At 40.7% G+C, this 14,389-nt stretch overlaps 1 protein-coding gene across 6 annotated transcripts in view; it reads left to right on the top strand.

Annotated features, from left to right (window-relative positions):
* The window catches only part of LOC129170543 (transcription factor 4-like), a 231,950-nt gene that overhangs the window by 158,232 nt on the left and 59,329 nt on the right, over positions 1-14,389 (top strand). Inside the window, exon 1 of one of the 6 annotated variants that reach the window (XM_054758288.1) lies at positions 1,392-5,250. The exons of the other annotated variants lie outside the window; for them this stretch is intronic. Within the exon in view, the coding sequence (XP_054614263.1) occupies positions 5,182-5,250 (69 nt within the window). The 5' untranslated portion in view covers positions 1,392-5,181. Of the gene's footprint in view, positions 1-1,391; positions 5,251-14,389 lie in introns of those variants that run through there. 6 annotated transcript variants of the gene reach the window in all.

Here is a 14,389-nt window from a genome sequence, read left to right as displayed (position 1 = left end):
AGCTGTGTTAGGGTGAGGGACCTGCTGAAGGACCTGGTTGCCCGTGTCACCCGTAACTGTTAGAGATATGAATTGCTTGCAAAACATGGATTGCAGTCACTCATCTTTCTAGCCTATCTTGCAGTCGATCTGTCAGTTTCAGTAAGTAAATCCATATTTTCAGACTGGATCTAGTCTAAGAATCTTAAAATAGCAATATGGGGTTTCATTCCAGGGCTACATAAGGAGCGATCGCTGCTCACTGGTATTGTATTTTACAGTGTGCGCAGAGCTGTCACAACCCAACATCAGCGAATGTTAGTTATTATTGTCTTATTGTTCAGAATATGTCACTTTCTTAGCTTTGCTGTGAGTTCATGGGTGCATGTGTTTGAATCTGGTTCCTGGAACGTGTTCAGGTCGTGACATCACAGCCAAGATGGCGTCGGCTCCGAAAACTCGCTGAGGGGGGGCGTGTCAAAATCACCACTTCATGTCACTCCTATTTCATAGTTGTTTATTTATCTCTGACAGCATTTTGACAAAAATGTTTTATAAAGTGACAACTTTCATTTTGCTGTTTTTTTCAGACTTTTTTTTTTTGGCGTTAGGAGCACTTTGAATTACATTCAGCATTCATTTAGGAATGGCACGTTTCTGTCAGATTTTCACACCAGTATTTAATAATTCATTCATCTGTATGTTTTCTTAGTTTATTGACTTATTGTAATGTATTTCCATTACAATTTTTATTTAATTTGTCATTTTGGATTTAATCCTTTTTATTTTTCCTTTATGACTGCAAGCTATACTCGTACTACTTCAGTTTCTTCTACTCCCATTTGATTGTTTTGTGTTTCAATACATTTTTCGCATCTTTATTTCCTTTCCTTCATGACTTCATAAACGACCAATCTATTGCACATAGATTGCACATAGACATGTCCAAAACAAATGAACCATCCCGTACCCTTCCCGTTTTCTTCTTTTCCTTTCCCTCCTTGTTGTCGAATCAGTCATCCCTTCTTTGTACTTCCTATCTCCAACTTTCCCTTCCTCTCCCTCCCTCCTTCATTTGCCTAATTTTGCCTGACTTCTTACACTTCATCCTCGCTCTGTTCCTTCTCCCTTTTTTTTTTTTTACCTCTTTATTATTTGCTCGTCTTCTCTGCAGGTTCGTTGACCAAGCAACTGTCAGACAAAATTGCTTCTTATCCTCAAACAGGTCACTTTTTTTAGGTTTCTATATATTTTCCCCCCTTGATCGTTATTCCTCCCTCCATCTCGCTCTTTTTTTTTTTTCATTTTACATTCGGTCTGGTTGGGTACAATGCTGGGAGGCTGCCAGCGCTGCAGACAGATGGTCCACTTATTAGATGTGCATCAGCCCTCCCTCCCCTTCCTGCAGCTCTCTTTTTAATCAAATTAAAGCCAAAGGAAGAGCAGGGAGAGACAGAGAGAATGAGTGACAGAGAAGGAGAGCAAGAGGGGTTTGGGAGGTCTGCTGTCTTGTTTTTGGAAGCTACTGTTTATTTAAATAGGATGAATGATGGCAATATTAAAATGAAATTTGGGGAGACTACAACACTGTCTTGTCTGTTGTGGTGATTGCGTCTGTCTTTGTTTGTCTCCATATATGTATATTACTCCCATCATTCTTTTTTAATGCGTTTGAGGAAGACTACCCACTAATTTTGCAACTTTCACTGATGTGGCTGTAGGCGACATTAAGGATGATGTCACAGGGATGCCATCAGGGTTGTGTCAGCTTTAGTGGTGACTACGGCAGAATCAGATTTGAATGACTTGGGCCTCCTTTGGGAAGGTTTCTATTCAAATGCTGGAGTTAAATCATAACAAGTGGCTCCATAGGATCATTTGATTTTGGAAAATGATGCATAGTAGAGGTGGTATCAGGCGGTTTCAGCATCTGCTATTCTGATTGGGCCCATCTTTTCATATTTGAGGATTCCAATTCCCCGAAGCCCAATGCAAAGTGCAGTGCATCTTCTGCACATTAGCCGCTTCTCAGAGGTATTTGGAGAGAAACAGGAAATGATTGGACATGAAAAAGCTAATAATATCAGTAAGAAGAACAGATAGTACATTTTAACGATGGGTAATTGCATGATGAATGGCTTGAAGAATCCATTTCATTACTATTTTAACTGATTAAATTCAGTTTAGGCTGTAAATCCTTCTGGATTTCAAAAATTAACAATAGTGTATGAAAACGAGGGGCCTTTGGTTTCAGTGTAAATTACCCAGGATATACCTCCAAACTTGTGCACTAATGGTAGAAATAACAATCCAGTTATGGGTTTGAATCCAGTTCTCTCTGTGTGGAGTTTGTATATTGTCCCCATGTGTGCATGGGTCTCCCTGGGTTATTTGTCTGGATCTCCAGCTCACCCCTGACCCAGAGCAGGGTAAGCTGTGAGCTGAAATCCAGCGAGATTCAGGATGCCATTGGATTTTTGTAACTGATTGTCAATTCCCAAATTGTTCCACCACATAAACAAATGTAACTCTTCCACTTTATACAGTATTTTCTGGACTCTAAGTCGCTTCGGAGTTTAAGTTGCATTGCTCAAAAGATGCATCATGAAGAGGTAAAAAAAAAAAAAAAAAAAAACATTTATATGTCACACTGGACTAGAAGTCGCGCTTATTTTGACATTTATTTTACAAAATTCAAGACCAAGAGCAGACGTTTAATCTGGAAAGGCAAGTTATTCAACTACACAATAGCGCACAGAACAACAGGTTGAATAGGTGTCTGGTATGTTAACATAACATATTAACAGTTATTCAGCTACACAATAGCATAAAGAAAATACCTGGGAGGCTGAATAGGTTACATTAACATAAAAAGCCAAGTTCACCAAGCTCCCGATCTCAGTCTGTCTCAGTTGTCTAAGTTAATGCTTCAGTTATTTTTGTCAGGGTACTGGAGCAGCACATACAGTCGTCCCTCACAATGTCGCGGTTCGATTATCGCTCCCTCGCGATATTGCGGGTTTTCAGAAATTAATTAGTTAAGAAATGATTGCTGTTTTGTGGTAGACTATGGTCTATTATGTAGTATATACGTAGTACTCTGGTACGTAGTACAGGCACAATCATCTGTAATAAAAACCCTTAAAAAAGCAGGTTATTCTTGTGGCCAAGCTGAAACTCAATGCTGAACCCCCGACGTCACTTCTTGTCCGCCCATCACTCAGCTACCTGAGGGAACACATTTATAGCTACACACACAAGCATGAGCCCTATTTACAGTATGTCTTATTTTATCTTAAATATGTGTACTATATTGGGTAATAGGAGTGTAAAGATGACTATAGGGGTGTTATTTTACGTTTAGAGGGCTCTAATAGGTTGCAAACAAGTTTTCTATGCTCTGATTACGAAAATATTCATTTTATAAATAAGGAATCTTACGGTACTTTTCAGAAATTCACTCATCATAGTCAGGTCTGGAATCAATTAACCACAAAAAATGGGGGATTACTGTACTCAAAGTAATCCAAAAGTCAAAACCCACTTGATAAGCACGAGCAAGAAGCACGAGAAGTGATTCTCTTTTGGGAGAATAGTGCACAAAGTTCAACAATGTTTACCAAGCCACTGAAGGGCGAATGTTCAATGTGTTTTCTTTGTTTTCCTTTTTCAAGCTGCAGACATAAAGGCATGAGGGAACAAGAGCAGACATAATAGGAGGGAAGTGAGTCGCATAAGGGAAAGACGAAAGAGAAGATTAGTAATGTGAGTTGAAGATTAATTGACGAGTCAAGTGGGTCACGTGAAAACAAAACTGGGACCTTCTTACAAAATAAAAAAATATATATATAAAAATATCAAAGTGGGCCCCCGCATCCTTTGATGTTTCAGTATGCGGCTCTTGGTGGAAAATTTGGTGACTCCTTGCTGATACCAATAAGGAGACAAATGAAAGCTGCAGAAGCCGTAGTCACTTCATATTTTAAAGTATATGGATAAAATAAAACGCTACATCCCAGTGGGTAGAAAAAAGATTGTAATTTTTAGCAGCAAAACTTCATTTTTTTTAAATTCAAAATTGAAGTCAAATAGTCTGAAATAATACATCCGTACTCCATTAGTCAGTGATAAGTAGACTAAAAAAAAACAATAACGGCTGTAGATAAAATTTGAAAAAGTATCGTCAGCCTCTAAGTAGATCAATAAACTGATAGTTTGTTCATTTCCTGTGCTTAAAATGTTCATGTTCCCATTTTCTAATTGGGAAAAAGCATGAAATAATGTGTACGAACAGCCAGACAGCTTATTCAGTGCAAAAATAAAGAACAAAAGTGTGAAAAAACAGATAAATACAATAAAACAAGTATGATTTAGAGATGATGAAAGGAAAGTCGATTAGAAAACAAGGTCAAATGAGAAAATGAGCTAAAGGAATCGGTGAGCACGATAAATGATGTCAGGTAAAAGGAAACGAGAGAAGGTTGAAGACAGGGTAGAAGGTTGCAAGGTGTGAAAAAAGAATGGAGAACAATGAATGAAATGTGACATTATGAGGAAATAAGGTGAGGTGTGACTAAAGAAAGTAGGGGAGAAGGAAAGGAAGGATACAAAAGGAGGCAAGGTGTGAGGAAGAGTGTGTAGAAAGAGAAGGGAGGAGGCGAGGAGTCAGAGAGGGAGGAAATATGTTTGAATTGAGTGGAGAAGGAAAGAAGGACAAGGCAGGATGAGTGGAGTAAATAAAGCGAGTGGAAAAAGTGAAGGAGCCAGTTCAAAGGCGAGGAGGGTGGGACGGTGTCCATATTTCACTGTGGAAAGTTCAAAGAGCGGCAGCAACGGCGCGCGTGGCCGCCAGTGTCTGCGTGAGTGTGGTTCCGTGTGCGCGCGCGCGACTGAGAGAGGCGGGAGGGCGGCAAAGAGGAGGGGCACTGCGCGCTCTCTCTCCCTGCCTACTTTGCATATTCCACGCGCCTCGGCTCGGCCATATGGGAAAATGCAACTGAAGGAATTGTCGGCCGGAAGAAGAAAAAAAAGAGTTTGACATCATCACGAAGCCAGAAAAGTTAGTGCGCGCCACAGGAAGAAGAAGCTAGACTGGAGAAGACGACAGGATAGGAGGCGAAGTGCGAGTAGGAAAAAAAAAAAAGAAACGAGAGCGGGGACAGGAGAGAAGATCTTTTCTTCCTTCCGCGGAGGAGAGGAACGATGTATTGCGCCTACACCATCCCGGGGATGACTGGCAGCTCGCTGATGTACTACTACAATGGCAAAGCGGTAAGCAGTCTGCTGTCAGGGAAGGAGAAGGAGGGAAAGTGAGGTGTGAAGGTGAAGTGTGTTGCGTTCACGCTCCAACTTGCAGCGCGTCAAGGTGCGAGCGACTCCTTCCCTCCATCCGTCTTTATTGGGACGCGTTCAAGTGTGTACGTATGTGAGAGGACTGGGGAAGGTACGAAACGATGGACCCAAGTGGAAAAAATACATCAGCGGTGTTTGCTGCGAGTTGACGTATATTTAGCATTTAACACGCATTGTCACGAGGCTCAAGTGAAATAATCCACCTCGCAGATTTATTCCCCCTTCTCTTTCTCTGCGTCATATATTTCAAATTATCTAAATGGACACGAACGCATGTAAATAGATAAGCTACTTATGAGGGGACCAAGCTGTGTGTGCGTGTGTGTGTGTGTGTGTGTGTGTGTGTGTGGCTGTCAACTGGAGTGACGTGTGTTATTTTCCACGTTGTCTGACTGTCTGGGATTTTTAATTTTATTTTATTTGGCATTTCCTCAAATTATTTTAAATGTATTTCGTAAATTATTGTAAATGACGACTTTAAATGTGTTACCTAAAAACCTACATGTTCTTATTACCTTGACAGTGTCAGTGTTGCTTGATATTTTTGCTATTAGCCTTTAACAGTAAGTACAAAATTATAATAATATAACGTCATCATTAAAATATAAAATAAATGTAAAAAAACATAAACATGTAATGATAAGTAATTTATAGTATCATGTTTAGTTTAATTTAATTAAAAGAAATACTTCTTTTGGCTTTTTAATAAATATCTTTTCATAAATGCTAAAAGGTTACAAGGTGTTGACCTACAAGGTGTTGCTGTCTGTCTCACCCAAACACCTTCACCTGTAAAAACCCCAGTAGGAAGACCAAGTGATTTAGAGAAACGGGGATGGGGGACATAAATGAGAAACATGGCGTAAAGCGAGGGAAAAGTCGACGAATTTCACAGGTTTCTTGCATGGAGCAGCAATGTCTGCAAGTTGCAAGGTGTAAATTAATATTGTCGACGCATTCACCTGTCAGGGAAGTGTTTGCCGTCAGTCTGCACTTCACCACTTTCTCACTGCTTCTTTGCATTCAATTTGTTCCAAGCACTGCACTAAAACACATTTCAACAAATGTTAATAATGATCTAAGTCCCAATATGAATTATAATTCACTTAGCCCATTTTGAAGAATAGGCCCCGAGGCCATATGAGATCATTGATACACAAGGAAATAATGAATCATTTCCAAATACAAAACCTAATAAAAACTAAGAAGATGTATTTTTTCCAGAGAAAACAGGTAATGTGTTAAATATCGTTTTTTATCTTTTCTTACGCGCATGATGTAGCTCTTTTCGAAGAATGACCAACCTGATCCGATTTCATTCAGGTGGATTATTTGAGAGTTCCTTACATAGTCTTTTCTTTAAGCGTGTTAAAAAAGAGCAATGTCAGTGATGTGGGTTCAACAAAGCCTCAGTTGTTTGAACGCTCACCAACACTCTGCTTCTGTCTGCTCGACGCCTGGCGGGTCTTCGGCCTCCATCAAGCCTTCAAACACCCAAGTTCTACACTGTCGACTGTCGGCCACGGCTTCCCGAAGCCTTATGCTTTTTTATACCCGCTTTTCTCTTTTAGCTTGGAGACTTCTTTTTTATCTCAGCAGCTTCTCTTGGAGCCACAGCTCTCCAGCAAGGCGCTGCCACAGGGCTCGGTGTGGCACCGCTTTGTTTGGTGGCTGGCTGTTGGATGGCACATTGTGCCGACGGTCTTGATCCGGTGCCAAGCTCCTTTCTATCCACACTTTCCCCCCTGTCTCACTCTCCCTGTCTGTATCACAGCTTGTTTACACTCCATGTCTGCTGGCAAAAAGAGAAACACACGCACCGTGGACGTAGAACCACTGTGATAACCAAATGTTGTTTGCCTTGTGTCCTGTATTGGGAGCTTTTGCAAGGCTGCGGTTGGGTTTTGGGTGCAGCGTGGCTGTGTGGAGGCTGGTCTGTGTGTTGGGAAAGTGGGGCAGAGTTGTCAGGGTTTGAGAAAAGAGACAGAAACGCCTGGACGGATGTGCTGCGGCAGCCGTGAGCGGGCCCGCAGAGACCAAACACTGAGCAGCCTGAACTGGGGCTTTGGATTGGGGAGTGTTTGTGGGGGAGGAGATGGCAGGAGGAAAAGAGGAGGGTGAGGGCCAAGGCCTGTGCTTCGGTTAGCGGCTGTCAGCTTGCTAACTTAAGCTCCAGCAGCTTAATGAGGCAACAGAAAGCTCGGCTAAAACAAAAGGCCTCATTTAAAAACGGGCTGGCCAGCCAGCTATTGTTATGCTAACACAACATTTGAATATTCAGTAAGTTTTAATTAGGTGGGTCCCGAAACAGCCTGCCAAAATCCTGCCATCCGCCGTCACTGCGCAGCTTCTGCAAAAGCAGACTTTTTGCTTTAAATGACGTCGGTGCACATCTGCAATTTACTGAGCATATGCTGCTTTTTGAGGCCATATCTCCTAATTTTAATCAGGCAGAAAATATTTTGTATTCTTTCATTTTGAATTGTTACCCTGAATTATCTCCACATGCATCTTTTTTCAGATGTAATTTGAAGCCAAAGCCTCCAGATACAATAATTTGATTTAATACATAATAACATGCAATGCATATGCAGGTATACATATTGTAATGCACATATCATTTGGATTTAGATTCATCTTTATTTTATTTAGTCTAGTTTCATCCACAGAGTTGTAAAGATATATATTTGATTATTCCTTAATTAAATATGGTAATATAATATAAATATAAATTGTAGACATACAATAGATATCCAAAGGAAAGTGACTTTTTAAAGTGCTTTGCAACAGGTCTGTAAGAATATTTTCCCCCAAAATTGTATATTGTTGTTTTCTTAAAATCATTTTACATTTTTTGTTCATTCAGATTTTGGTATGAGGATGAAAAAACCTCACAAATAATCAGCGTGAAGGTAGTCCTTTGTGGACATCCTGTGTACTCAGTAGGTTGGAATTGGAGCACAGCATGTTATGCAATTATAACTTTATAAATAGAAACGTTTGAATGTGTGTGTGTGTGTGTGTGTGTGTGTGTGTGTGTGGGTCCGCGTGCGTGTGTGTGCAGGCCTCTGACTCCATCTGCCTCTCTTGTTTGGGTGAACCACTCACAAATGTCATTTTTCGCCTTTGAAGTGTGTATTTAATTACACGATTTTTCTAATACCCTTGTTATGATAATCAGTTATGTGCGGATTGTGAGCATATACAACGGTGACCGGCTTTGACCTTGATTTGCTTGCAGACAGAAAGAGAATCTGATGATTAAAATCAATATATTAAAGTATTTGCATGATAAATTCCACCTTGCTTTGTCAGCTGGGTCATTCGGGTCTTCTCGGATGTCTTTAAGGTTTGCTGTGTGTGTGTGTGTGTGTGTGTGTGTGCGTGTGTGTGCGTGTGTCGGTATCAGCAGCATCGCTGTCAGATAATCTGATGCAGAAGGATTACTCTTTAAGCCAGTGCAGCATGGCGCTTTAACCAGCCGGACAGCGACATACACACGCGCACACACACACACACACACACACACACACACACACACACACACACACACACACACAGTCATACACATGAATAGGTTAAAGGGCCAAAGGACAGAGTTAGCTGTCTTGTTTAAAGTACCTGTGATCGTCATCTTTTCCATTGTGGCATTTTTACATATAAAACTCCTTCTCAGTACTTTATCTAAGAAACCGAAGAGGTTTTTCTTAGGTACAGTGACATTGTGTGTTTTCTTGTGTTCTCTAATTATTGGATAACTCATTAAACATTATTCAATTCGTCACTTAGTCGTGTCACCATTACTAATGTTGAGAAAAGAGTCGTTAGGAGCTAATTAGTGACAGCTAATAGTCAAATATGAATGCTTATTTAATCCTGCCCTTTCTCCATAATGATAATTCATTCATAACTTGTACATGTTGGCACTTACAATATTTCACTTGCTTGCATTTTGTCTTTGTCATTTTGTTCACTTTGTGTGTGAGAGGCATGGAAAGTGTTAAAAATAATGACACTGTAAACTGTGTTAAGGAAATGGTATGAATACAAATTTACAAAAAGTAAAATAGGAATAGATTGTTAATAATAAATAGGGATAAGTAAGAATGAGTGGAGAACTGATGTAAAACTTCCAGATGCAATTTAATTTTTTGATAGAATTCATAAAAATGAGAGTTTTAAATGATGTCATCTTCAGTATTTGTCCAGTTCTGTGATGTCTTTAACAACAAATACTTTGGCTCCTCTGGTCCTCCATTTAACTTGATGTAGATTTTACAGTTGGCGCTCCAAATGCCTTGAGTTTCCCCCTGCTTCCTTAAGTCGCGTGCCTTTTCGGCGATGTCAGCATTCAGTTTGCTTCTAATGAGAAAATAATGAGAATCTATTTTATTTTATTTTATTTTCAGGTAAATGAATATGAGATCTAGACTCCAGGAATGTGTTTTTGAGGTTAATATGGAATAGTGGTGGAAATGAAAGCAGATTTTGCTGCCATGAATTGTATGCATTATACGCAGGTTGTGTAACAGAGTCCACTCTCTGGCCACTTGTTTTGCTCTGGCGTTATAAACCCTTGAGTTTAATGTGCAAGGGCGCAGCTGTCAAACGATGTGTGGCATGTCCACACACATGCATGCATGCACAAATGCTCACCGACATGCGCACTGTTTAATGCGGTGCTGTGTATGCATGAGTGTAAATGGGAGAACGACTATAGGACAACAGGACAGAGCCGCATTCCTCGGATAACTGGGAATTTCCACGTTCAACTAGCCAATGGGAGGAGATGTCTTTCTCCGAGTCACAGGTTAGATACCCACAGACTGACTGAGTGCCTGCCAGCTCGCTCAAACCTCTGAAAATCAAGGTCAGCTGGCAGACGGGGACAGGCAGCAGCAGCAGTTGATGGTTCATTTATCAGGTTGGCTGGCAGTAGATGCACACCGACCATCAAGGTACAAAGGACTTTTAGCGGCATGCAACAAGCCCTCTGCCAGCCACAGTTGATGTTATAACACCTGCACTGACCTGCTCCTTGATGGCTCGATGATAGATACAGTGTTTGCTTACAAATAAAGTTTTCGTAAGTGATCAGACATTTAGGCTGAATCCTAAATCCTTACCCCTAAACCTTACCCATTAAAACCGGGGGCGAAGGGATATATATATATATATATATATATATATATATATATATATATATATATACTGTATATATATATATATATATATATATATATATATATATATATATATATATATATATATATATATACAGCTGTATATATATACAACCTGCACTAACAACATGAATAAAAAAAATAAAAAATATAGATATGAAATAGAAATAATAGGACAACATGAACTTTATAAACCTAGTTAACCATTTTTTGAGGCTTAAAAATCTCCCCGGTTTGGCCTCAGTCTCCTCTATTGTTGTTCTCTCTCAGATTGCTTTGAAAGGAAGTCCAGAATGGCATTTTGTTGCAGTCCTCTTCCGTACTGGACTATTGATCTTCCTGAAGTGCTCTGTCGTGTTGCAGAGGGAGATGTGGAGGATGTTAGATCCTAAAAGTTGAATAAACTTTGATAATCTGGAGTGCTGTCCACTTCTGGCCATGTTGTTTACATGTTTATTTAGCTCACTGACAATCCCTGACTATCGATACTGCATGGTGAGTACAATAAACATGTCACCATGAGAATTGTTGTTGTAAACACTACGATGTACTGCCTTACATGAGTGAATGGACAGCTAATGTGAAACGCGAATGTCACCGTACGATTCATTTCAGTGATGGAGCTTATGCAATAGTTGGATGAGCTAGCTTATTATAACAAGTGAATTGAACAATTAACAGGGTAATGTAGTCGCTATCATATCATTCATGAAATGCAGTAGATTTCAATGAAGTCCGACATTGGCTCGGAATAAACAGTGACGACTGATTCAAAACATTGGCAGCAAAAACTGACGTCTTGTCAGCGGGAGTAGTGTATCCGAGGAAATTTCTACCCCTTTGTTTCAAGTGTGGTCCTCCACTTTCACCACACTTTCAAGGGCTGTACACCCATTAGCCCTTGATTTATGGAGAACTAGCACTTGATTCACGTGAACGCGCAAAACCTGGGGGTAAGGGGCGGAATTGGGATTCAGCCGTGTTTCTTATGGCTAGCTAAAGCAAAAAGTTGTCTTGTTTGGGCACTCGATGCTGCAAAATGATACACGGGCAAAGTGACTGATTTGTTACGCGTTTGGTTGTGTACAATACCCATGACAGTATACGAAAACAGAGGGGAGACAGAATGGATGGTACAACAAAATATAGTTTGCTGCCTAAAGAGACAGTAAACATGAAGAGCGTCGGCCTACGTTTACATGACAAAATGCTCTTCAGATTTCTATTTTGAATTAACTTCATACTGTATATGCTTATTAGCAAACTCAGACAACATATTTCATGAAACATTTGACTAAACCCAACAGAGAAAATGCCAGTTATTATGCTGCATTGTTGTACTGCTATTGAGCTGAGAACAGTGTGTGTGCAAGATGGTCATATATGTACCCAGCACAAGCTTCGCTGCGGGAAGGCAACCTTAAGTAAGTTAACATTGTTGGCAAGAGAACAAAGCGATGCTACAGCATGTGTGTCTCTTTGTGCTTAAAAAGCACACTTGAAAACACTTGTTCGCTGTGTGGACAACTACACACAGGCACAAATGTATGAGACATTCCCAGTGTTGATTGTTGAAGTCAAAAGCAGTCCGGTTATTGTTTTGTTAAGCATACGCCCGTGTGTTTGTGTGTGTGTGAGTGTGTTTAATGGGTCAGTCATGCTGTGGCAAGCAGTTAGAGAGCCTGCATGGTCTCACAGATAATCACTGGACAGCTGTCACACTTTAAACAAAAACAACAAAACTATAACGTGCTGCAGCACCGTGCAGCACTACGGCGTGGTAGCTGAATGTTAACATACGGTGGCTATGCTCTATACAATACACAGCACACCGAAAGAGCAAAGCAGATGCTGCTTTCACTTGAAAGTAAGACAGGAATGTTCCACGCGTCTGGGAGTTGCTTTGAAAGCGATTGTTAGTTAAATTTGGATGAAATGGAAAAAAGTTGTTACTAGTTGTTAATTGCTGTTTATTCCGGTGTGACCCACTGAGATGGTTTCACGCTCTCTCACTCCCCAAGATGCCCCTGCCAATGAATGCCACCTGGACATTTCCTTAGCCGCAGCCTTCGTCTGACTGCAGAAAAAAAGAAAAATGAATGCATAAAGGAAATTTTCAAGCGAGTGGAAAGAAGCTCAACCAGAGGGCAGGGCACACAGGAGGCCAATAAACTAATCCTTATTAACATTTTATGGATCGCTCCGACTGAGCAGGATCATAATCAGATGTTCAGAAGAGCCATCTGATCTGGTTGAACCAGAAGGCGTGTGTGATTGAAACTGCCTCTGAAGTTAGAGCATGTCTGGAGTAACGAGTATGCCACATCCTTTGGCTTCCATTTGCCAATTGCACGTCTTTTCTCCCAAATACCCAGCCGATTATGTTGAATTTTAGTCATTTTTACATTGAATTGGGATCAAACAAGCGGTTGGACAGTGATAAAACCTTGCAGAAACGGATGCACAGATTCAGGTCAGATGTTGAGTCCTCTAAACGGGAGTGGCCCTCCTGACATTTTTAAAATGCAAAAGTTGACTTCAATCAATCAGTCGTTTTTCTGTCATTATTTCCTCATGAAATAGAGTTTTTCATTTTCAAGGTAATTGATGGAAATCTATAGCCACTCTAATGCCTTAAAGGAACTTCTCTTTACAGTTTAAAACAGTTCCTTACCATCTTAATAACCCCCACGGATCACGAATTAGAGCACCTCTAAACAGCCCTGTGCCAATGCTGGTCAAGATGACCATCCTCAAGGTTTTGGTATTCTAGTCTGTTAGCACCATCAAACAGGCACTTTGCCCTGTTTTTTAGATTGCTGTGGCCTTAAATGTTTTTCCCAAAAATTCAGATGGGAGTTTGGAGTTACAGTTGTGGGAAAATGTGAAAGTTGTAGTCAATCATTGCAATTTTCCATTCCCTTTGTGTAAATATAATAGGGAAATGGAAGGATAAGTAATTCATTGACATATACTAAAGATCAACCAAAGGTTGCCAGGTAGTTTGAGCACTATACAACGTTGATTACCGAAAATGACAACAAAAACTTGCAGGAAAGTTGCAGTGATAAAACAATGCGCATAATTTCCGAGGGTGGGTTGCTTTGTGTGAACTGGTGCGGTCGGAACATCGCAAAACTCTGCAACAGCGCCTTTGAAATAAATCGTGAATGTGGTATGAACGCATTCGTTGATGTAACTCAGTGGCCGGATGATTTAATAGCTGCACATGCACTCTCAACATGAAGAGGTCAGGGGTTAAAATCCCTGCAAGCCAAAATGATCAAGATGAAGGATTAAGGGTGATAATGTATGTCGGTATGTTTATGGCTTTGACTCTCGCTCTCTCTGGTAAAAGAGAAGGAAATAAACACACAGTGCGTGTGTGTGTCTGTGTGTGTGTAGCATGCCAACAATGCATTTTGCTTGTAAAATGAGCTACACAATTGTTTTATTGGTCTTGGTCCAGTTTTCTGGTTTGTTTTCTCTATTTTTAAATCATTTTTACTTGTTTAGAGATGATTAATTATACAATCCTCGCAGGTGTTCGATTGTGACTTCCTGTGGCAGCCATCTTAACGTGCGGGTTATCTGGTATGTGTGTGGAATGCCACGTTGCCATGGTGAACGAGACCAGGGCGCATGTTGCCAGTCTGTGTCGCTATGGCAATGGGTTCGCTGTGACCCAGCATCCCAGGGAACAGCTCACTGCACCCCACTCTCCTTCTGCAGCCTCTTCAATAATTGACACGCCACGGCCGCCATCTTAGTATTTGGCTGCATTGAGTTGCCTGTCAGTGCGTTGCCTTGACGATGATGTCCTTCCGACCTGGCGCTCCGGTGACACCAGTCGCGTTCTACCACGTGAACATTCA

The sequence above is a fragment of the Dunckerocampus dactyliophorus genome, chromosome 17 (genome assembly GCF_027744805.1).
Source record: "Dunckerocampus dactyliophorus isolate RoL2022-P2 chromosome 17, RoL_Ddac_1.1, whole genome shotgun sequence".
NCBI classification, from domain to species: Eukaryota; Metazoa; Chordata; class Actinopteri; order Syngnathiformes; family Syngnathidae; genus Dunckerocampus; species Dunckerocampus dactyliophorus.
The sequence above is the reverse complement of the archived record's forward strand: the minus strand, read 5'-3'. Positions and strand labels throughout refer to the sequence as shown.